At 43.1% G+C, this 25,288-nt stretch overlaps 1 protein-coding gene across 1 annotated transcript in view; it reads left to right on the top strand.

The window, feature by feature from the left end:
• Positions 1-25,288, top strand: part of slc2a9l2 (solute carrier family 2 member 9, like 2) — a 214,672-nt gene that overhangs the window by 67,264 nt on the left and 122,120 nt on the right. Inside the window, exon 8 of the mRNA XM_083770450.1 lies at positions 6,423-6,555. Coding sequence (XP_083626576.1) covers positions 6,423-6,555 — 133 coding nt within the window. The remainder of the gene's footprint in view (positions 1-6,422; positions 6,556-25,288) is intronic.

Here is a 25,288-nt window from a genome sequence, read left to right as displayed (position 1 = left end):
ATCTTCCATGTTACAGTACGTGCGTGAACGTGACCATGCTGTGTAGGCACTGGCACCGGAAATGTATTTATGTATTTTAGCATTCATTAACACAGTTTCTATTCTGACAACTTGCATTCCAAAATTTCCTCTGCATAATCATGGTAATGACACAGTATAATAAGATATGCACTATAGCTGGGGAACTGTAACGATCTGGTTTGGTTCGCCATAAAAAACGCTATTTTGAAAGGAGTGCATGGCTGCCAGGCCCGAGGCTGGTTTCCCTGAAGTGTTGTCGTCCAACGTTAGTCATGAAGTTCCACTGCACCTGAACGGTGTTTGAGCACTTGACCTGTAGAAGCATTGTTCCTTGTTAGATCCTCTCAACTGCACAATTGGTTAAAGGGACACCCTTTTTGCAAAAAAATATATGTTAATGACGTTTAGAAGCTTTAGAACACTTTCCTGGGGGTCTTTATGTGTGTAATATGTGGTTTTATATATTTTAGATTGTAGCAGTGAGCCCGGTGTCTCTGATGTCATGGACACTGGGCTCACTTCCTTCCTGGACTACATGTTGTCTTAGTAAGACAGCCCTCCACCTATTCACAAGGAGGAGCAGTGCACCAAAGAATTATGGGAATTGTAGTCCAGGAAGGTAGTGAGACCAGTGTCCATGACATCAGAGACAACAGGCTCACTGCTACAATCTAAAATAACTAAAACCACATATTACACACATAAATACCCCCAGGAAAGTGATCTAAAGCTTCTAAACGTAATTAACATATATTTTTTTGCAAAAAGGGTGAAGTGTCCCTTTAATCAATTTCACTTCAATAATATACAAGCCAACATAATGTGGGGAAAAAAAAGTTTTGTTAGCAGCCACAAGGTTGCTCATCCATACTATCCATTATGCACAACAACAACAACAACGTCCTTGCATATTGTTGGGATAAAGTAGACCTTTTAAGCAGTTACCATTACTCATAATAGTGTGCACCCTAGCTGTGCTCAAGCAAGGTCACAGAGAGACGGAAAGATATAGTGTCTGAAAAAGTAAATACACGTCAGAATTCTCCAGGACAGACGACTCCCTCTGGCCTGCGCTTCAAGGGGCGCCCCGACCCACGGACTGATTATGATCGAATCTGATTTGTGATGTAACAGGTCGTATTAGGCTTTCATCTATGTCTTTGCTGTTCATATGCATATCACATGACCATTCATTTTGGAAGTATCCCGGGCAATAAAATATGCCAGATCTTATGATTCCATGACTTATGTGTACAGCCTGTTTATTGGACTATCGGATATCTCTCTCACGGTATTAACACAACATCAATATGCAATGCCTGGGGTTGAGTATTGGCTGAAGCACGGCTTCACTTTGTGTATTAATATGTTACGTGAGAAGAACAGTATAGGTGCCCTGAAAAGGAATCAATTGCGGCTACCTAGATGTGGATTCACAACACACAGCTCACAGTCCATATATTCTGTATTTTACGTTGGAACCATTAATGACACTAATTATTTTGTGCCTGGGAAAAAAAACATCACACCATGATGGCTGGTGGTGGACATTTCCGTCACGTTCAGTTTTTGCCACGGACACCCAGAAATGAGTGGGCAATAATACACATGAAGAGATAGCCCTGAATGACCATAACAGGTCTGTAACTCTGAGAGTGTACAAATGGAACCAAATGGACCCTTACGGGTTTGTACACTCTCAGAGTCTTTGCAAATAAATCATTTGAGAAGCACTAGTCGCCTCACAACTAGAAGGTCCTGGGTTCGATTCCCGCTGGAGACGCTGTGGGCATAGGCGGCGGGTGCGTAAGGCTAGGGAAGGCTTAGCCTTCCCAAAAATTATGCTGGGTATTTTTTTTATATATATAATATATGTGCGCAGCATTATAGAAGGTGTCAGAACTCAGCAGCGCCAGTGCCCACACGGTTCACAGTTCACACCACTGGCACGTTCAGCGGAGTGACTGCTGTCTCTGTGCCGTCTGTGGAGAGCCATGAGCCGCGACTCCCGGAGGGGCAGCAACACGCCAACACCGCCGGGTAATCTACACTGTCACTGACTGACTGACTCGAGACTTGAGAAAAAGACTTCCAAAAGTCGTTGTCTGTGTATAGGCTAATTCATTGGTAAAAGTATGCTAAATAACTCATTTTTAGACCATCTGGGAAATAAATAAATAAATAAATCCGCGGCGGCGGCCTCGCTCCGCTCGGCCACGAGAATCCCCCCCCAACGCAATTCTATAGCCTACCCAAAGGTAAAACGCACCCGCCGCCTATGGCTGTGGGCTTGTTCTCAGGCCGCGTCATCAGTGTCCATACCCGAGGCGTGGTTGGCGAAAGGGCCTTTTGAGTTTGCATGTTCTCCCCGTGTCCCCTAAAGTAGGTACCCTCACAAAAAACATGCAGTAATCCTGGTATCTAAACTGCCTCCCCCTGGCCAGCCAACGGTTGCTATGCAGGTGCCTATTGGACAAGGATGGGTTGGGGAGGGACTTGGTGAAGGGCTAATTGGGTGACACTGGGTGAAAGAAATGGGTTTCAAAATCGTGGGAAAGAATTTTTAGCAGTACTAGTACTTAAGATAAAAAAATATATATACATAAAAAATAGCAGATGTTCAAGCTCGCAGTGCGGCACAAAGTGACGTGGTGTGAGCTTGTATATATCTGCTATTTTTGAATAGCCAAAACATACAATATGGATAAAGTGGTTAAACTGATTGTGATGCTGTATTAACACAATTTTGAAATTGACCCCAGTTTGAGAAACACTGTAACTAACTGCCCTCATTATTTATTTGTTTATTCATTTTGTTAAGATAATTTTATTGTTTTGATTTCCACGCTTGTTTTTTTTTTGTTTTTTTTTAAGATATTTTTTTGCGGCTTACGCCTTTTATTGTTTTTTTGAAGGGACAGACAGTAGGCTGACAGGAAACGGGAGAGAGATGGGGGAAGACATGCAGTAAAGGCCGTGTCAGGCTCGGGAGTCGAACCTGCGGCACACTGCGACTGGATTACCAGTCGGGTGCCCAGACGGTTACGCTACGGCCTGGGCGATTTCCACGCTTTAGATGGCATTTTGCGCATATACTGTGTCTGTATGGCATGTCAATGCCAGTGACGCCCCCTGGCCAAAACGACTTTATTTCCGTTGCCTAGGCAACATACAGTATTCCTATATCTGAATATAGAGCTATATGACATTTGTAAACACCCACACGCCACCTTTGAACTGCAAAGGTCAACGAAGGGGTTAAAACATCTAATGGCCTGGATCAATGCAGAGAAATTCCCTTACGTTTTAGAAGGCTTATATGCTCGATTAACTTTTTATTTTCCGTTATTTCTTCTAACCCTGAAGGGCAATATGTAGCTGCTTTTACGCTTTGGCTTAGCCAACGATATCCATTTGCTCCGTTTGCAAGGAGCAACATTGTATAATTTGATTTATTTATAAGGCCCTGTGTGGTATTTCTTACTTTGTATCTTACCTTCGCTTAAATGCAAAGGATACTATGACATTTAACACTCTCTCGAACATTTGTTATGTCGGTTCACATACGAACAGTGAACAAGGAACGGCTGCTTTCATTTATTATGCGCCACACAAATGGAACAAACTTCAGCGCTCTCTGAAAGTGGTTTGATTGGTCTCGATGGAGACATTTAGTGTGCTCCTTGGTGACACATTTCATCGTTTCAATGGTCTTCCATGAATGAACAAAGGTAAAGAAAAACAAATCTGTCATACTCCTCCTCTGCTTACTTCAAACTCTGTCGTATATGACCTGAAAATAATAGCACAGACTATATTCGGTGAGCGTCAAAGTCATTATGAAGTATAAAACCAGGCTTTTAAAGTAAGCCGTAGGCTTGTTTTCACTATGTTACACAACACACAACATCTTAAAATGGTGGTTCTCAAAGTGGGGTCCGGGGACAACCAGGAGGTCCTTGACAACATTTGACAAAATGTGGAATATAACATTTTAAAAACGCACATCTTAGGTCCAGTGGCCCCCACACTTTAGGATTTAATAACTTTATTATTATCGTCACTTTCTGTCACAAACCTTGTATATCCAAAACCGTAACTTGTCAGGGAATTATAATGTCAGAACATGTCAGCTCCATACAGTATTATGGAGATCTAAGGGTTTGAGTTGCTGGCCGGCTTCCATAATACTGTAGGTGACAGGGGGGGAAATAGACAACATACTTTTACTCAAGTAAAACATGAGAATACTTTTTCACCACCACTGCCAATACAGATGGGGTCGTCGTGTAGCCTGTCAGCGCCCTCAAGGGAACGCGTGAGCGTGGAATATAGTGCAAGTAGTGGGCACGCATGCACGCACGCGCCCGCACGTTGTCACTCCCAGTGACTCAGCGATGGGTCTGACGTGCCGGATGCACCCTTATAATGGCAACAGTGTAGCGACGGGTCACTGACCCCGTCCTCCAACCAGACAGTCGGGCTGTCACACGGCGCTCTCTAACCCGCGGGGCCAACTCATCCACCCAGGAAACCTGATGAATATATACCATCGCTGTTGGCTAGAAACCTCATATGTATCTCCATATTCTACCTTTGTGTGGGTTTGTTTGTTGGTTTGTTGGTTTGTTTGTTTGTTTGTTTGTTTGTTTATTTATTTGTTTATTTGAAGAAAACAAGCAACGATACAAAAAAGAGCACATATAAACAATTAAACATTACTAAAAGGGTACAAACAGAAGTAACAGAAAACAACGCCAGTAAAAAGTATTGACCTAAAATGCAAGACACGCAAGAAAACCATAATACAAACCTACATTTCATCCCATCATACTACAGCATCACACAAAAGCATCAATAGTCTGTGCCCGCATTTCAAACTCGTAGATCTGCTTCTTTTGCTGCTTTTCAATTTGGATCCCTATAAAGTAATCATTGTGGACATAATGAGGTTTCCACCCGGCAGAGACAATGTGCTGTCTAGATGCACCGCCTCGCAGGCATCTCGCGGCTTCACACGCAACTGTCTGCAGCTTTCGGGACGGTGACCGACTAAATCTTTTTTGGATTGTCACAGCAGGCTATAAACAATATACTGTAGCAGGGCCCTCCCAATTATACGTGGCACTTATATGGGACAAGATTAATTGATGGCCGGGGGTAAACGGGGCCAGTAGTTAGACGCACTGCAACGTCTCCCCTTTTAGAAGGCTTTCTAATAGTCTACTTTTGTTTGATCTACGAGCATGCAACACACAATAAAAACTGGTTTACCTAGAGGTGTGCATATTTGAGACCCTTTTGCACCCTCTGGAGGACACTTTTGGGACGGAGAGACAGTACTGTACCTCATTATAGTGGTTGGTTTTACGTTATTGTTTTGCAGCTCAACTAATAAGAAATGCTTTGGGCGGAGTGTTAAGTTAGCTTGTTACGTTTTTACCATGTGTTTTTTTTCCCCCTTTGGGAGACGTAGCTATAATGTAAACATGGGATGTCTATACAGTGAACACAAAATGTGTTGTTAAATCATATTAACCCACCTGAGGCTGCTTTAAAAAAAACAAAAAAAAACACTGTCTAAATATCATCCCAGCGTTATGTCATGGAAGTCATGGATATTTGTATTTAATTTGTAAATCACTTTTCAATCCAGGGATTATTTTCGACTAGACTTGTTTTCCAAATCAATCAAAAAAAAAACAGTTGCATAACTCTGACACGGAATAACCTCACAGTGATATTATTTAGTGTGCTGGATTACAGCTCTCGGCGATTTTAATGCCATGAGTCTCCCTCATAATAAAAAGTGATAATAACTTCAGACGTGTGTAGTTGTTATTCTGTGGGCCGGAGTTGTCACTGTGCTGTATGCAAATATTGTCCTCTGCATTCAACCCATCCTTACTAGGAGCATGGTTCAGTGTCTTGCTCAAGGATACTTTGACACTAACTCTGGGGGAGCACAGGGTTCGAGCTGGCGGTTACCATCCGGCCACTCTACCCCTGAGCCACCACCAGACCTGCATACCCTGCATCATACTTCACAATACAATATTTCACATGCCTCCCTAGTGAGACAGAAAGCAGAGTAATAAAAGTCAAATATAAAAATCTCACTTATCATCATACATCAATCAAGTTAACCGAAGTGAAGAGAAAAAAGATAAATAAAAGAAAGGGGGGGATACGGGCACATCAGTACTAAATCAAAGAGAATTATTCAAGGGCGTCCACTTTTTAATACATTGTTCACTTTGTAGCCGCACTGAAAAGGTTATTCTGTCCACATCTCTAATTTCTCTGACAGCCTCTTTACCCACGTATAGCTATACGGCTTCCAAATGTTCCAGAGTTTTTGAAGTGTGTCTTGTGCTTCTATGTTTATATTGCAACTGCAGGAGCCCAGGTGGAACTTCTTGTTTGCCTTCCTGGCACTGCCAGCCTTGCTCCAGATGTGTGTGCTGCCTTTCCTTCCCGAGAGTCCACGTTACCTGCTGATAGAGAGGAGAGACGAGGCTGGAGCTGAGAGAGGTAAGCGAAATTTCCGGGTTTTTTTACCTAACTTTAACACAATCAATGGGCAATGAACAGCCCCAGGAGCCCTTGTCAGGGCCTCAAACCCAGTACCGCGCAGACAAAAAACATAATGAAGAGAATTTGCATGTATAATCAATGTATGTATTTGTATTTAAAGGTATATTCAGTGATTTCACTCAAAAAACCTTAGGTTTCGTTTTTGGCTGGGACCTAAGCCTTTCATCCAATCAGGATAGAGAGCCAAAAACGAAACCTAAGGTTTTTTGACCCCCAGGGGTTAACTGGGGACAGGGAGAAACTCCTTATATGGTCAGCACACTCTATACTTTCTATAGTAGAGAGGATTATCACAACAAAACAAAAAAATAAGTGATATTTGAATTAAGTGAAATCACTGAATATACCTTTAAAAAAAAGTAGGCAGTATTACAGATAAGGCAAACATGACGTCCTGCACAAATTAGTGACTAATTTCAACATTGCATTGGAAGTAATGACACTTTGCTTAAATTGAGTGGGAACAAAGCGTCCCTCATGTCATTTCACACCAGAAATGTAGTACATTAGATGTCTTATGCTAATGGAGAAAAATGTTCCACAATAACTTGGCCCATGTAAAAAAAAAAGCAATACTTAAAAGCCCCAGGAGCCCTTGTCAGGGCCTCTAACCCTATTTTTATTTTTTTTTAAAGTAGGCAGTATTACAGATAAGGCGAACATGACGTCCTGCACAAATTAGTGACTAATGTCAACATTGCATTGGAAGTAATGACACTTTTCTTAAGGAGCTATAACATAAAATTCAACTTTTTCCATTTCTTTTGTGTTTTTGGGGCTCCCATATGTGTTTTCTATCCCCACAAATAACGACAAGCCTGGTTAACTAGCATCAGTATTAGAATGACTCAAATAATAATAAAAATAATCTGCATATCAGCACCACAGGACATTGTGGTACTGCAGCTAAAACTGCTTTCAAAGTCCAGAAATAAATGGACTGGTTATATCAGAGTGGTGATTGAGGCTCAAACCATTAGAAATAACTTTGAGGGACATAGACCATATGATAAAAGAAGTTAGATGTCTTATGCTAATGGAGAAAAATGTTCCACAATAACTTGTCCCATGTCATTGGACAGTAAAAAAAAAGCAATACTTGAAAGGGCCACGGATGTTGGGCAGGAAAATGGCACTTTGAGGCAAAAGGGTAGGGGGCCCAAGACCCAAAAGCCACCCTCTCTGCACGTGCCTGCCTCAGACCCCCACACCTCGCACCCCATGAGACAAAGGCAATCCTATATGGGCGAGGGTCGTGCTATGCAGAACGTGCAAGGAGCCAATCCGCTTCCCACTAATAGTTCTGGTTTGGTGTTTTCTTTTCCTGTCTCTTTTAGTGAGTTGTCTCTCTTGAGTTAGGGAGGCAGCTGCCTGCCTTGCCTCTATAGTAAATACGCCTCTGACACGCGCAGAGGACCCAAACCTGACCCCGTAAATGTCTAATCCTAACCCCAATCTGTATCTTTTCATAATTGTAAATCAACCACTGTTTATAACCAGGAAACATTTATTTTCTTCTGAGAACCATGGGAAATGAATCATGATCCTCACTATTTAAAAAAAAGAGAAAAGAAATACTATACGTATGGGAACATTTGGTCCTCATAATTTAGTAATGCCTAAGTACGCACGCACGCACACGCACACACACACACACACACACACACACACACACACACACACACACACACACACACACACACACACACACACACACACACACACACACACACACACACACACACAGACGTCTATACCCTCATGCTGATCTCTTGCACTTGAAATGTTTTCGGAACATTTCCGTTCCTTAAATCCGTCAAATCCACACTGCCGGGGCATGGGAGAATTACAGAAGGCCTGGTCTGCAGAAACCAACGCACAAACTATTAGAGGATTTTGGTGTGTTTTTTTTCCTTTTTTTCCCCCTTTTTTTTTTACAGATTATCCTGTTACATCATGTGGGATCAGGCCACAGCTGGACACAGATTGCTCACAGACATGCAGTGGTTGACAGTAACAAAGTACATTTACTTGAGTACAATTACTTAAGTAAATATTTTTGAGTGTTTAATTTTTTTTTATGCTTATGACTTTCACTCCCACTACATTACAAAATATTGCACTTTTGACTCCACTACTGTACATTTGGCATTATGAGTTAACCACTTAAGCCCTCGCCTCGGGGATTGCTGACACCAGCCCAGTGGCCTTGTGGTTAGAGTGCCTGCCCTTGGAGGTCGGGGTTCAATCCCCCGGCTGGGTCATACCAAAGACAAATGGGACCCAGTGCCTCCCTGCTTGGCACTCGGCATCAAGGGTTAAGGAAAGGAAAGGTACTATGTTTACCCAGGGTAACTAGACTAAGCTCAAGAACTTGTTTACAGCCAGGCCCTGCTCATAGAACATTTCATGGTAGAGGTTCAATGCCTTGTCCAAGGGCACTTCAGCGGTGGTAATTTTAACGTGTCGGTCCAGGGATACGAACTAGCGACCTTCCGATATCAAGACCGCTCCGCAAACCGTTCGTCCACCGCTGCCTCATCGCTGGATCCGTGTGACATACTAGTGTCATGTCCAGGGAGTGTATAGAAACAGGAGATAGGCTCCTGCCCTATGGGCCTCATGGCTCGGCAAGGCTTAATTGGGGACCGCAGGCATTTTCTCACACCATTGGGATAGTTTAAGGATTTTATTGACATGAATGAATCAATGAATCAATGAATTAAATGAGGGGTGTAGTTTCCGGGGGGGAAGTCTTTGGGGAGGAGGTCATATGGTGGTCGTCTTGCGGCGCGCATGGATAATCACCCCCAGCAGGAACCTGAGAAATGGGAGAGGGGGAGAGAGTAGGAGAGAAAAGAGAGTTTTGTTTTAATAGTTTGTTCCGCTTTAGCGATGTGAATGTAGGTTTTCAAGTGCCGGTAAGGCTCCTTTGAGGGGAGCAGGGAAAGGAGCTACTATGGAGGTGAATGGGGTGGAGGTGGGATGCAAGAAGCCTGTCGGGGAAAGTGGCTTGTGTGCGACGCAGCGAGGCGGGTGAAGCATGTAGAATTCTGGGTGATATTGGGCGGGTATAAATAGTATGAGGTAGATTGGCATGGAGGATGGAGAGTGGCGTGAAGGGCAGGATCAAGGTGTGTTCCTCCGCCTCCTGAACATCTTTTGTTCCAATTCAAATGTGGAGGGGTTTCTGCCCCCAAAAACAGCAATATGGTGAATGGAGACAGGGGCTGATGTACGCATAGCAATAATACTATACAGATACTCTCATCCTCATAAATGCTTGTATATTATCCGGCTATTTTCAAATAGCCAAAGTATATATTGGTCTGAAGGAGTTAATATTTATGTATGTATTGAAAACTGGAAATACTCCAGTAGAGTAAACAAGTCCTCATCTGTAAACAGATTTGTTTGAATTCAAAATGGGCCTCCTGTGCTGATGTGGCTTCATCAAAGTAATGCCTGCAGCGTTAGGATCGGCCAGCTATACACTGTTGTGCTCAGTACTGGGAAGTAACTATACAGTAGGTACCATTAGTGTGTGTGTGTGTGTGTGTGTGTGTGCGCGCACCAGAGAGGATATCAATTATATGATAATTAAATTAAATATCCACACAATGCACTGCTTTTCAGTTTATCATTAAAGTTTGAGCTAATGAAAATATTTCATTATTATTTGATTATAGCTAGCTATGTCAGATAGTCTTAAAATGGGGTTTGATCAGTGGAATGTCGGATGGAGTTTTGTTTTAGACCCAGGGTTTTGTTTTGAAGTATATGACCTGGATACATTATACAGTACATGGGTCCCCTGGCTGTGGTGTTTTGTTTTTAAACTGTTGTCACTGTGTGGATTAGAACATTGGGTATCCGATCCGTGTTTCCACATGGGAGCTGCTGACAGCTCTGGAAGTGAGTTAAAGCTTCAACACTGCTTTTGGATACCATGGACCAGTCAGTTCTCAAACTCTTTTCGTGCCAAATCGGGTGCCAAAGTCCTGGCATCACTCGTTCATCCCCTGGGTCGCGGAGGTTTTCCTCTATGGATAATTTAACATGGGGTCATCTTAAAATCGTGGTTAGACATGATCCAAGGATTACAGGGATTGTTATTTTTCAATTACTATTATTATGAAAAAAAAAGGAGGGGCGTTAGTGTCCGTGGCAGGATAGTCATCGCGGCCGTGGGGCTGACAGTTTTCCACCAGAGGGCAGAGAAGGAGAGGATAAGATGTTTTTAATTATTTATTATTATTATTTTGAATAGAAAATGTGTTAATACCACTTGTTTCCACTCTCCCATAAGCCTTTGCATTTTGCGTGTGCATAATCCTCTTTCCTGTTGCTGCTGTGACCTGTGTTGCCGAAGACGAGCACAAATTAAATGAGCAGACCTACAAGCTCACAGCGACATGTTGTGAGGTTGTACATTTAAAAAATATATATATTGAGAATACATTGCAAGACATTTTTCTATAAGCCATATCGCAAAAACTAGTGGATCAATTTGAAGCTATGATTCCTATAGTTTCATATAACATGAAATATATATAACATGGGGGGGGGGGAATTGCACCACTCAGTTCACACAGGTGTGATTTTTTACTGTACAACAGGGGTATTCAACTGGCGGACCGCGGTCCGCGACCGGACCGCGGACCACCTCTTTGCGGACCACCCCCCCAAAAAAAACCCCCCCTTTTTTTTTTTTTTTTTTTTTTTTAAGTTAATAATATAAATAACATCAGATGGTACATTTCTCATGTGAAATTGCCCCAAAATGTCCCCCAAGGGCCTCCAAAATTCTGGCGCGCGCAGTGTGGCCTGCCAGGGCGTATAACTCCCGGCCTGATTTGGAGTTCCACTCCGGGCCTGCACTCTGCACCCCATTATTGGTTGGGTGGAAGGGGATCTGATTTGTATAAGCTTGGCTTGGCTTGACCATACAAAACGGGCATAGAGACCTGCTCTCCGAAGGACGCCGCGCATGGGACCGGACCTCGGTCTTATTCAAAAAAAAATTGTGGACCTTCATCATTTCTAGTTGAGGACCCCTGCTGTACAACCTACGGTTCAAGAGTTATAGGACAAAACACCATGAGGCCAATTTGATTGTTTTTCTGTCAAATATGTGTGTGTGCAATTAAATCGGTTCAGTGGTGCCAGAGAGTACTGTACTGTAGCTGTTCACAGACGGACACACTTTGAAAATATCTTGGCCCAACATTAAAGCTGCCACGGTGCGACAGCCCACACACTTCAGTCTGTGTCAATATATATTGTCACCTTATTTTCTTTATTCAATCGCATATTGGAGGGAGGGATACTGTATATAGACAGAAAAATTATACAGTTTTTTGCAGAGAGCAGATATTCTATCAGAGCAGTGATGAAAGCTGACATTGCTGAACATGTGCCGTGCTGAAAGCCATCCTATTTCAGACTGTGATGGTAAATTGGTGATGCCAATTTCCAATGTACACCTTCTTTATATCGAGTGCTTGCCTTAGAGAGTCACCAATGTCAAAATCTCAAAATGTGTCAAATGTGGAATTGATATATTGATTGATTTAACATCACTGTAGGTGGTAACCTTGTACAGTCTGTCCAAAACGTTTACTTTTTGGGAAATTGAAAAAACATCTGTATTCCAATGAAGTTATTAATTATGCAAAGGCTCAATTTATGTAACTTAGATAGCATTTCATGTAGACATAGCACTATATACTGTTAGTATATGCATAGTTTCATTATATAGAAATTCCACTGTTAGGTTCTTAGCTTACATATGATTCATGATGGCTTTTTTATGTATATGATGTATTACCATGTTTTTTGTTCTTGCTTACTGTAAATCGCTCTGGATTAAGAGAAGATTAAGCTAAATGCCTAAATTGTAATTAGGCACAAGCTCTTGTTAAGACTGTTCATTGGTTCAGTATACTGCATGAATGCACAATATCTACTTGTACTTTTGATATGAATATATTGATGCCTTTTGTACACTTTTGTACTTTTACTCCAGTACATTTTGAATACTCAAATTTGACTTGTGACAAGAGTGTTTCTACATTGCAGTATTGATACCTACTTTTACTTAAAAAGTAAAACATGTGAGCGCAATTCTCCCATCACTGCAAACAGTAACCGTGTGACATAGTGAGTGTCCTTGGTGTAGTGAATGGTGGTCGCCTGCGAGCTTATTGGCCTATTGAACGAGCAGCCCCCGCGGCGTACGTACGCGTCATACATCTTCATTGCTAATGGGGTCTTCTGACACACTGTGAAACTAGCATGATGATCATCATCAGTCTGTGAAACTTTTGTGGAATTCAAGGACGGCGCTTGTATCCATTTGTATTTTTAGCTTGCTTACTCTTTCCCCCTCATTTGTCTCATTGTTTACTGCTTTTCCCAGCCAAATTAATCATCCCACCCTTGAGATCCACTCAGGAAAATTGGAATGAAATCAACTTTTTCTTCTCTCTCTACGGAAACTCAGATGATAGATTTGCCAGCAAACATGGTGATCGGATCCGGCTACGATATTTGCCACTGTGTTGTTTACAGCGGCGGTCTTCAATGTTTCTTCAGGCCGAGGACCCTCTGAGAGAGCGAGAGAGAGGAAGCAGGGACACCCCCTGTGTTTTCAGACATTTAGCAATCCCTCAATACTTTGTAAATTGACCTAATGGCTTGGTACTTGGTCTGCTCTTTTCCCCCCTGTACACCAAACTCTTCGTCAAAAATAGCCGATCTACAAGCTCACAACGACTCGTCTGTTTCCCTTGAATGCCCCGTATATGGAGATCACTAATGTCATTATTATATACAATTTACAATTTACAATTTAGGCATTTAGCAGACGCTCTTAATCCAGAGCGACTTACATTTAAGCAAGAACAAAAGCATGGGAATACATCACATAAAAGCATTTATCATGAAACATGCGTAAGCTAAGAAGGTAACAGTGGAATATCTATATGATGAAACTATACATACACTATACATAATAAACTATACATATTCACTACTATGCTATACATATGTACTATGGCGTGCTATGACTATATACAATACAATTATAGTGCTGTCTACATAACATGCTATAAGTCTGTGTCAAATGCTATCTAAGCCAACAGAAATGCTATCTAAGGGGTTAGGGTAAGTGCTATGGGCCATGATGGAGTCTGAAAAGGTGGGTTTTCAGGCTACGGCGGAAGATTGGGAGTGATGCTGCAGTTCTGACTGCAATGGGAAGTGCATTCCACAGTTTTGGAGCCAGAAGGGAGAAGAGTTTGGGACGTGTGGAGCGTTGTCCCGGCGTTTTTAGTGAGGGTACTTCCAGTTTCCCTGCGTTGGCTGATCTGAGTGCGCGGGAGGGTTTGTAGGGTTCAATCATACTTGTAAGATATGGGGGAGCCATACCTTTGGTTGCTTTGAATGCCAGCATCAGAGTTTTGTATTCTGTGCGGGCAGCGACCGGGAGCCAGTGGAGGGAGCGGAGCAGGGGGGAGACATGTGAGAATTTTGGCTGGTTGAAGACCAAGCGAGCTGCTGCATTTTGGATCAGCTGGAGAGGCTTAAGTGCACATGCTGGTAGGCCAGTAAGGAGGGAGTTACAATAGTCGAGTTTTGACAAGACTGTTGTCTGGATTAGGAGCTGGGCTGATTCCTGGGTGAGGAACGGTCTAATTCGTCGTATGTTATAGAGTGTGAACCTACATGATCGAGTGACAGCTGTGATGTGAGCTTTGAACGAGAGCTGACTGTCCAGGACAACACCAAGATTCCTGGCTGTTGGGACAGACGTTACCAGGGCGTTGTCTACGGAAATAGTTAGCTCCCGCATAGGGCAGGACTTAGCTGGGAAGAAGAGAAGCTCAGTCTTGTCTGGGTTCAGCTTGATACCTTGTATATTGGCATGCCCACACAGTATATGGGCATATTGGTTGGATATGGACATAATGAGTCAGATTGGCAGTTGTCTTTATGGGTTAACCACATAAGCACAGAAGTGCTACTCTAGTCTGTTGACATAGTACCCCAGAAGGCTATATATGAACTCCCTCTCTATTCCAAATGTCTTCGAAAATAACTCATTTTACAAGGTCACAACACGATGCCTGCAAGCTTGTAGATCTGCTATTTTCACATGAATGCCCCCCCCCCCCCCCCCCTCCAGAACAGTGACACTGCCAACAGATAATAGCTGTTATCACCTCCTGTGATTTGTAATTGCACGGTTTTCCCTGAAGAAGAGATGAAGGGCTTCGTGAGATATCTGTCTTCACACCTTCCAATCCTCTTGCCAGACAGACATCAGCTGCCATCACTCCCAGTAGTGGCAGCGAATAGTGTGTGTGTGTGTGTGTGTGTGTGTGTGTGTGTGTGTGTGTGTGTGTGTGTGTGTGTGTGTGTGTGTGTGTGTGTGTGTGTGTGTGTGTGTGTGTGTGTGTGTGTGTGTGTGTGTGTGTGTGTGTGTGTGTGTGTGTGTGTGTGTGTGTGTGTGTGTGTGTGTGTGTGTGTGTGTGTGTGTGTGCACCCTGTGAGTGCCTTGTGCACCCTTGAGAAATGATTAGCACCTGTGACATCCAGCCGTCGCGCGGCCCAGATTCACATTACAATGATTTGATAGCCCACATACTGAAGATAAAGTATCTCACCCACCCAATCCACAGTGTCTACCCACCTATGCTACAGTATTAGCAGGTCACGCAACAGTGGTCCACTTTCGGCAGCTTTGTAGGTGCGAAGTGGTGTGTTTGCGCACAGTGTGCGAGACCGAGGAACTGTCAACGAGAGAGACATGGAGAGGGAGCAAGCGAGGGAGGAACTGGTACTCTTTAATGAATAGCATTATGGTGTCAAAGCCTTCCTCAGCATGAAGAATGTGGTCAGTGATGTTATGTGTACCAGTAGGGACTGAGAGACAGACAGACATGACGTGACAAGGTTTTCAGCTGCTGTCGGTAAAAAAGCGAAAATAAATAAATAAAGCGCGTCCGACCTGCGTTGACTATCCCTGTATAACATCATGCACGGGCGCTTGATTAGAGTTCAGCACCTGTGAGCGTGCACATAGTTCGACACCTGTGTGTGTGTGTGTGTGTGTGTGTGTGTGTGTGTGTGTGTGTGTGTGTGTGTGTGCGTGTGCGTGTGCGTGTGCGTGTGCATGTGCATGTGCATGTGCATGTGAGACCGATGCAAGGTCAGGGAAATGATTATCGTCAAATTCGTCACATACAAAGCCATGCTGGGCATCATCACACTGGAACAGCATGCTCTCTCACACCCCGTTTAGTGCCTTGTTTTGGCCATTAACCCCCCATACATCCATCTGGGGGGACCATTGGCCAAACATTGTCGATCTACAAGCTCATAACAAATACTTGAGGGCAGTCAGGGAGGCAGGCGCGTCAGCTGCACTCCGTTACTTAAACAAGATAGCTGTCTATAAGCCCCAGGCAGCTCTCTTATAATGTTAATGTGAATGGGCTCTTCATGATATGGGTATAACAATTACTTCATTGCAGAAGGAGGAGAGGGCACTGGAGCAGCACGGACATTTAGAGCCTTTTATTAGGTGCTAAGTATACAAAAAGACTTTCATTCATTTTTCATACTTAGCACGGACATTTAGAGCCTTTTATTAGGTGCCACGTATCAGCGTTTTGTATACTTGGCACCTAATAAAAGGCTCTAAATGTCCGTGCTGCTCCCGTGTCCTCTCCTCCTTCAGCAAACGTATGTCCCTGTACCTGTGAAGCACCGCATCAGCCGTTTCAGGCTTGAGGCGCGTTAGTAGACTCCCTTTGTTCCTAATTATTCCATTGCATTGCAGTGACTTGTGACTCGAGTGGACTCAGTGGGGGAAGAGACCCGAGTCCCTTGGCCTGAGACGGAGGGAGTCAAGGCCGAGTCAAATTATAGGGGCGAGGCCGCCCGAGACGATCGAGACGGAGTCAATGAAAATGTGGACTCGAGACCGGACTCAAGTACTACAACCCTGAATAATAATGTATGATGTACAAGCTCGCAGCACGGCACAAAGTGACACCCTGTGAGCTTGTAGATCTGCTATTTATTAACATTTAAATAGATTAAGTGGCTGTGGCCGACTAGTCACCACCCAGGTCAATTAAGGAAGGACATACACAGTACACGGCAGCTTCGTTAAGTTTGTATAGCTTTATCCCTCCAAGTGCAGGGAATAACATTTTGAGTATTACAATACTATTTTACACAGGAGAGCAGATGGCTCTCCTCTGTCCAGACAGTGGCTCTCCTTGTGGAGATGACTGATTGAACCTAGCCACACCCAGCTTTGAGTCCAGTTATAGTTTGACACCCAGGTGTGAGTCGTGACTGCTTAAATCAATCATTCTCCATCTCACAGTGGCTAAAATTATTGTGATGCTTTACTAACTACTTTTGCTGGCGGACTCCCTGGAACTTTGAGAACCACATGCTTTAGATAGCAGGTTTTGTCCCGATAGCTATTTTAACCCATTCTGAACGGGCACCCATTTTGGTGTCGGCATCATGTTATGCTTTAGCTATTGAAAAATAGCAGATCTACAAGCTCATATCGCGCCACCGAGTGGCGCGATACAAGCTTGTAGGTCTGCTATTTTTGAAAAATCTAAGACACTTTTAGAATCTGATCTCGGGTCAGAATGGGTTAATAATGAAACTGTCAGGATGTAGAAGACATTTTTAGAATCTGATCTCGGGTCAGAATGGCCATGCACCGTGTGCAGTGAGACTCTTCTCTTGGTAGAATTATTGTGCAGGACGTCAATAATGAACAAACAAGACTGACTGAATTGAATCTGAGCACCTCTATATAAACCCCACTACCATCAATCCCTCTTTGTCATGCTTCAAATAATAACCTTTTTCTTTTTTGGGCGACAACACCTGCCACACTAAATGATTCAGTAAGGTTTTGTTTTCATGATACCCTAGTGTGAGAGCCCTTCGGCATACAGCAGAACTCCTTTATGGGTTGAGATAACACGTTTGAACTTTATTGTTGCATTATAAGTCCACAGGTGCATATAAATCATTTACAAGCTTCCAATGTTTTGCCAATTTCCGTAAAGCATAGCGGAAACAAGGCAAACAAAGACGGATAAAGAAGGCACAATTATGTCGGATATAAGTTAGTGTGGTCAAAACAGAAATGAAATTCGTCTGTGTTGTCTACTGGCCGGGGTCACAGCCCGAGGAAAGAACAAAGGAGTCACGGTGAAAACAAACTACAGCTACTAGGACAACATACCAAAAGTCAGTCTGTGAGTCAGTCGCAGCAAGAGAGTGAGTAGGATTAAATAAACACAATTATACGATTCACACTTAGAAAACTCAATACTACTACTATAGAAGTCCTCTATATGCTATAGTATAGAGGGTATGCACATGCATACAGTCGATGGCAAATCGAGTGGCAAAGTGAGTTTAACGTTGTTTAATACAATCAGATAGGACGTTTCTGTTTGGATGTGCGGGCTGTCAAGGCCAGAAAGTAGTTTTTTGCCACTCAGTAGGCATTCCTGCATAACTTCCGGGTATGATGATCATGTCACGCGCATACCCTCTATTGTAAGTCCTTGCAGGCAGACTTGATGCTCATGGGGAGCTTGTTCCACAACTTTGGTGCCAACACTGCGAAGGCACAGTCTCCCACCCTTTACTGTTTTGGACCGTGGCGTGGGGTCCTCAAATACATATTGTCTCTTTTGGGTGGAAACCTCATATTTCGCTCCCCTACTGTAGGCCTATGTATATGCCTAGTGTATTGTGGACGTGACAATAAAGACTGATTCTGATTGTCCAAAATGGCAAAAGTAGCAGATCCGCAATCTCGAAGTGCTGGGTTTCGAGCTCAAGTCAAGTAGGTCATTAATTCACAAAAAGAAAAGATAGAATAATTATGACCTATACAGTAGATCTGGTAAGACAAACAAACATGAGGACCATAAGTGCATGCACCATGATTTACCAAATTCAGAGAACGGAGCACACATACTGTATGGTTTTCCCGCTGACACAGACTAAAGGAAAATAAATTGGCTGGCTCAAGTCAGCAGGAAGAAAAAAGGGAAAAAAATAAGGAAAAAAAACACATTAAAATGCTGCATCCGCACTTAAATAAATACATTAATAATAATAATAAAGCCTGCACCTTAGGGAATACGTAATGTTTATTAAAAATAAGCAACAGGGAAAGGCTGCTGAGACTGAGGTTGCAGGGTGCTCTCTCATTGCAGGGAGCCAGAAGAAAATTCCTGGCTCAAGTCAGCAGGAACAAAAGCTTATAACTATATCTTCACTTAGTAAGAGACCACACCTTCGCTCAAGATTAACAGTTTATTGAAACAGAATGAGATGAATGCGGAGTGGAGTGAGGAAGGTAGGGCGAGACTCAGGGTGGGGGCGTAGTCTCTGGAGCTGACGGTCATCTTTGCTCTATACTCGGAATGAGCGGCTGGTCGTCTCTGCTCCGTCACTGCCCCCCCTGGATTCCTAGAGAATCGAGGCGGAAGGAGGAGGTTGGGGTGGAGGAGGATGGCGATTTTGAAGAGTAGTGAAAATATCTACAAGTGCAGTACTCACAACCCATGTTTGGTCTGTCGTGGAGCGGAACAAACAACTTGGTTGAGAGATCGCAGGTGTATTTATGCTGTGGTGATTGCACCAGGGATTGGCTGGGTGATGATGAAAGGCAGGTGTGTTGATGAGGAGGGAGGAGTTGTTGATAATGAGGGAGGAGTGGTCAAGCGGAAGGAGGTCTCTTCTCCCGAAACTACGTTGTATAAATACAACTTCCCAAAAGATTGCAACAACATTTTGTGTGCATGCAAACACATTCAAATGCTTGCACTTAAAAAGACTGCACCTTTGGGAAAGTTTAATGTTTGGTTCATTAAAAATAAGGAACAGGGACAGGCTGCTGACTGAGGCTGCAGGGTGCAAGGTGCTCTCTCATTGTGTTTATATAGCTTGAAACGGCACAGCAATCTTGGTGCAATAAAGCAGTAGTAGCCTGGTTAATAAACCAGACTAATATCGCACGGACCGCGGGATATTAGTCTGGGGAGGCTCAGCTTGGATTTCATTTCCAGGGGGGCGAGTTGAAACATTTTCTCTTTGACGCAATTGGTCAGAGCTACTGTCAGTCAAAGGTCTCAAGCATTGAAAGTCACTTTACCAAAGCCCGCCCATATTGCATACCGTGTCCCGATTGGCCGCCCCAGTTCTCTGGTGTAGGAAATGGGCGTACAATTGAGCCTCTCCAGACCGTAATCCGCCGGCAGGCAAAACTTTTTTTGCCAACGGCTGATTCGGTCTGGTTTATTAACCAGGCAGTAGTTCTCAAACTTTTTCATGTCGGAAACCCTCAAATTTCACATGTAAATGCTCAACCGCACAAGATAAACCAGCTCGCTGCGAGCTCTTTGAGTCGTTGAGTGTGCAAGCGTTTATTATTATCTTAGCTAGCTGCCCCCAATTTTGGGTTTGGGATCTAAATGTTCTGTCTTCCTTTTCATCGCAGGGAGTCCTCCGGCTCCATTGAATCCCCCTGTGGAAAGAGAGAGTGTAGGAGTGAGACAAACACAGCAGAGGGGTTAGACATATACGCTTGGATGGGAAATGACTGAGATGAGGAGCGATTATTGTTCCCCAACTTAATGCTACACTAATACACTATATAACTTTCCTCGTAGTGATCGGGTGGCGCAGAGGTAAATTGCCTTCCCGCCACGTTGCAGAGGTTGTGGGTTCGAATCCACCGTGTTGTATCCGGGTTTGTTGTACGTCTACACAAACACAATCGGCCCATGTTCAGGGAATGGAAGCCGGGCACCGCGGGCGGGGAGGGTGATATATGCCACTGCATGTAATCCTACAGGCTGTAATCCTGTTAGCAGAGTGTTGGCCAGAGGACAAAGGCTCGATGTCCTCTCGGTGGGGGCTCCTCACTGGTAGATGAGTTGGTAAGATACAACAGCAGTCTGACAACACACAATGTGTGTGGGGAGGAATCAATTGGCATTCCTTTTTTTCTTCTTGTTTAACAATTTACAATTTAGGCATTTAGAGGACGCTTTTAATCCAGAGCGATTTACAGTAAGCAGGAACAATACAAGGTATCAAATACATAGAAATAGTCATCAAGAATCATAAGGAAGCTAAGAACATAATATCTGTCTAACAGTAGATTATCTGTGCAGTGAAGCTATGAGTATACATTATAGAGTGCTACTGCGTCTACATAAAATGCTAATTTATAAATCTAAATGACATAAATGTAGCCTTTGGATACACCTGTAAGGTCGTCGAGGCTAGTGCAAGTGCTACGGCAAGTGCTATATGGGCCAAGATGGAGTCTGAAGAGGTGAGTTTTCAGACTGCGGCAGAAGATTGGGAGTGAGTCTGCAGTTCTGATTGCAATGGGAAGTTCGTTCCATAGTTTTGAAGCCAGAAGGGAGAAGAGTTTGGGACGTGTGGAGCGTTGTCCCGGCTTTTTAAGTGAATGTTCTGCCAGCCTCCCTGCGTTTCCTCTTCTACCCCGGGTTTCGCACAAGTGCTAAAAGATGGAGTGCCAAATTTTTTGTATTTTTCTGTCTCTATGGGGTGACAGTACTTCATTAGACACCCTGGAGTCGTTTTTATGTGCAATGGTGTAATAACTTTGTATTTAGGGTTTCTTCCTGGAGGCTGAACCCTTGACGGTCAAACGGGCCAATGAAGTAAACACGGATAGTGTGACGTAAAAAAATTGCACACACACACGCACCTCCCCCTCTATATATTTTTTTAAATACGACAACCTCTGTGGGCGGAGATGCCTGCCACATACACACGTGTGAACTGAACGTCGCAGCCAGCCAGTTGGTTGCTCTGTGCATAACTGTGTGGCAGATTTTCAAACAGTCATTTCACACATTACCAGTTCACAGCAGAGCAGACTGTTTTCCGTTAGATTGGAAGCAAGTAAATGTTCACGTCGGGTCCTCAGGATAATCAAGGAAACCACAACAAACCAGCCTCCTACCTGCTCTGCTGTATAGTTGCTCTTGTTGTTCTCAAGGAGTAGGTTGTTTCTTTTATAATCACAGTGGTCGGGCGTTGATACAGAGTGTAGTGTCACAGTGCATGTGCATTCTTGTTGGCTGTTGTAGTCAATATAGGTCCTAATACTTATACGAGGCTGTAAAGTCAAGAATTAGAATCTGTTGTTGTGTCGCGCTGGAAGTCATGTTGCCATGTCTGGCTATTACAAGCGACTTTGGCTTGTTTTCATATAAGTAACTTTCAGGGGAGATGTGGTTGACTTGACCAATGGTTCATGTGAAGGACCCTCAAATTAATATGTTGTTAAAAGGATTGGTGTTGTTGAAACGTTTTCATAAATATTCAAGGCAATATCTGTGACTTATTTTTGTGGACTTGGCCGCTTGTTTCTTTAAATCTGGCGACTTTTGCAAGAGTGGAGAGTCTTCTGTCCAGAGTGTCATGTGCCTAGGGCAGTGCAAGTGTTTTGGACAGTTTTAATGCCAGGGTGCTTAGCTGGAGGAAATCAATAGCCTACAATATATTGGCAAATTAATAAAATTATTCATGCTAAATGATCTATCAAATTAATTGTTTCTGCTGTTAAACTTCTGCTGTTAATCAATAGCCTACAATATATTGGCAAATTAATCAAATTATTCATGCTAAATGATCTATCAAATTAATTGTTTCTGCTGTTAAACTATGATTGAATTGGATGATGAGCTGAGCTGATTGTGACAATAGGGTCAATATAATTGGAGGGAATAAATAAATGATTATAAAAAAATCAGAAAAAACAGATCTGATATGGTATGGATGCGTGGATACATGGATGGTGGCAGTATAATTGCATAATGGTGCTTATACGATATCTCAGAAATATGGGAAGTGTTCACTTAACACCTAACATTCACAAAAACATGAGTTCTTGTTACATTACAGACATCAATTTGTCATTTTGTAAACAAAAGGGCAGAGCCATGGGCTGTCTTTTATAAGGAGGGGGAGGGACTAGGACAAGTGGGTGGTCTTAAAGGAGGAGGCGGAGGGACTGGATTAGGTGGGTGGTGCTACGGTTAAACTCACGCATACCTAATGAACTGGTGGGTGTGTCCACATAAAACCATCATTTTAACAAATACTGTACACTTTTTTGAAAAAATTATACCTCATATACACCTAAATACACCTGATGATCATGTTTAAGTGTGGAAAAAAATCACGGCACTCCATCTTAAAGCTTTTACCATTGAGCTACAGTAATAGAGCCTGCCTGCTTGCTCAGGGGATGAATTGAATGTGGCCCATCAGGCCAAAATCTGTGTCAGATCCTGTGTCTCGAGACATGACCATTGACACCTGATCTAAATACCGGTACCTGATTAGAAAAGCAGGGAGACAAATGATATGAGTTATATTGTATTTACATACTCAAAATTACATTGTATTAATTAAAAAAAAAGAAAGGTTACACAGTGCAGCTTCAAATTATGGAATAAGCATAAGTATGACAAGTGGCATCAGTTACTTATATTGCATAAAGTCGTCTCATGTTCTTGGCTGTCATTCAAAACAATGTAATGAGTGTATGCATACATTACTGTACATACATATCCAGTGAGAACAGTATACAGACTCAGTATTACCTAATACTATGCATTCATCCAGTGCTGGGACATAAACTCACACTCTCTGCAGGACTGAGACAGACCAGTTTGTCAAGACCAAAAAGGGAAGACTAAGCTATGAGTAGATGCTATTCCCACCAGATACAATTAGAACACGTACAAACTGTTAATGATTATAGTAATATTTCTTATTTTTAAGTGATATATTATTGTGAATTCTTAGGGAACCCATTTTTGTAACCGTAGCCTTCTGTACGGGAACCCCTCTTGGGGTTCTGTACAGTATTCAAAAATTACAAAAACATGGATGCTGCTATATACATTTTTGAAGTTTTTCCAGACGTCAGTATTTAGAAGGCTTTTTAGAATCGACCTCAGTCCAAAAAAATTTTGAACAATATTTCTCATAATTGGACCAATGTGGTGCATGACCTATTATTACTTGTTTTGTTTGTATTGTATTGTGCATTGTTCAATGTATGTTGTTTCCCCACACCATATGGCTACCATTAGTGCTGTGCCAGTGATTATGTTTAGAACAATGCATCATGTATTTATAGTTTCTTATATTCACTCTCTGATACTGACTGACTGTAGCAGCAGATTTATAGTGGTTTATCAGAGTCTCTGTGCTGACCTGTTCCCCAGGGAGTTAATTGACACACTACACTGACCTGTTCCCTAGGGAGTTGACACACTACACTGACCTGTTCCCCAGGGAGTTGACACACTACACTGACCTGTTCCCCAGGGAGTTAATTGACACACTACACTGACCTGTTCCCCAGGGAGTTGACACACTACACTGACCTGTTCCCCAGGGAGTTGACACACTACACTGACCTGTTCCCTAGGGAGTTGACACACTACACTGACCTGTTCCCTAGGGAGTTGACACACTACACTGACCTGTTCCCTAGGGAGTTGACACACTACACTGACCTGTTCCCTAGGGAGTTGACACACTACACTGACCTGTTCCCTAGGGAGTTGACACACTACACTGACCTGTTCCCCAGGGAGTTGACACACTACACTGACCTGTTCCCTAGGGAGTTGACACACTACACTGACCTGTTCCCTAGGGAGTTGACACACTATACTGACCTGTTCCCTAGGGAGTTGACACACTACACTGACCTGTTCCCCAGGGAGTTGACACACTATACTGACCTGTTCCCCAGGGAGTTGACACACTATACTGACCTGTTCCCCAGGGAGTTGACACACTACACTGACCTGTTCCCTAGGGAGTTGACACACTACACTAACCTGTTCCCTAGGGAGTTGACACACTACACTGACCTGTTCCCTAGGGAGTTGACACACTACACTGACCTGTTCCCTAGGGAGTTGACACACTACACTGACCTGTTCCCTAGGGAGTTGACACACTATACTGACCTGTTCCCTAGGGAGTTGACACACTATACTGACCTGTTCCCCAGGGAGTTGACACACTACACTGACCTGTTCCGTGAGCTTCGCTTCGTGAGCTTCAATAGCCAACGTTTAAATAGGGCTGACGTGGTTGTACTGTATGTGTTGTAATAATAATAATCATAAATGTAAGTTGTATACTAAAGTTGTAAAATAATTGTAGTGGAGTAAAAAGTAAAATATTTGCCTCTGAGATATAGTGGAGTAGAAGTAAACGTAAATTGGAAACTGCACTCAAGCAAAGTAAAGATTCCTCAAAAGTGTGCTTAAGGACAGTACGTGAGTACTGGGTTACTTTCCACCGGGTGAACATCTAACAATTATTGTTAGATTAATTAACATTTGTCCTTTTCCTCATATAACCAATATAGTGTGCAACCGTCTGCCCGCCAGGATTAATTAATCGATCTATCGCGCATTGCCAAGGTTTTATCACGTGCAGCCATTATTTTGAAGAGCCAAACCGGATGTTACAATGACAAAATGCAGTTTGTTGTGTCTTGACCGGTTGTTTTCACCAGAAACGACATTCA

Source organism: Protomyctophum parallelum (assembly GCF_964188405.1).
Source record: "Protomyctophum parallelum genome assembly, chromosome: 8".
NCBI classification, from domain to species: Eukaryota; Metazoa; Chordata; class Actinopteri; order Myctophiformes; family Myctophidae; genus Protomyctophum; species Protomyctophum parallelum.
Note: the sequence above shows the minus strand (reverse complement) of the source record. Positions and strands in the feature narration are given on the sequence as shown.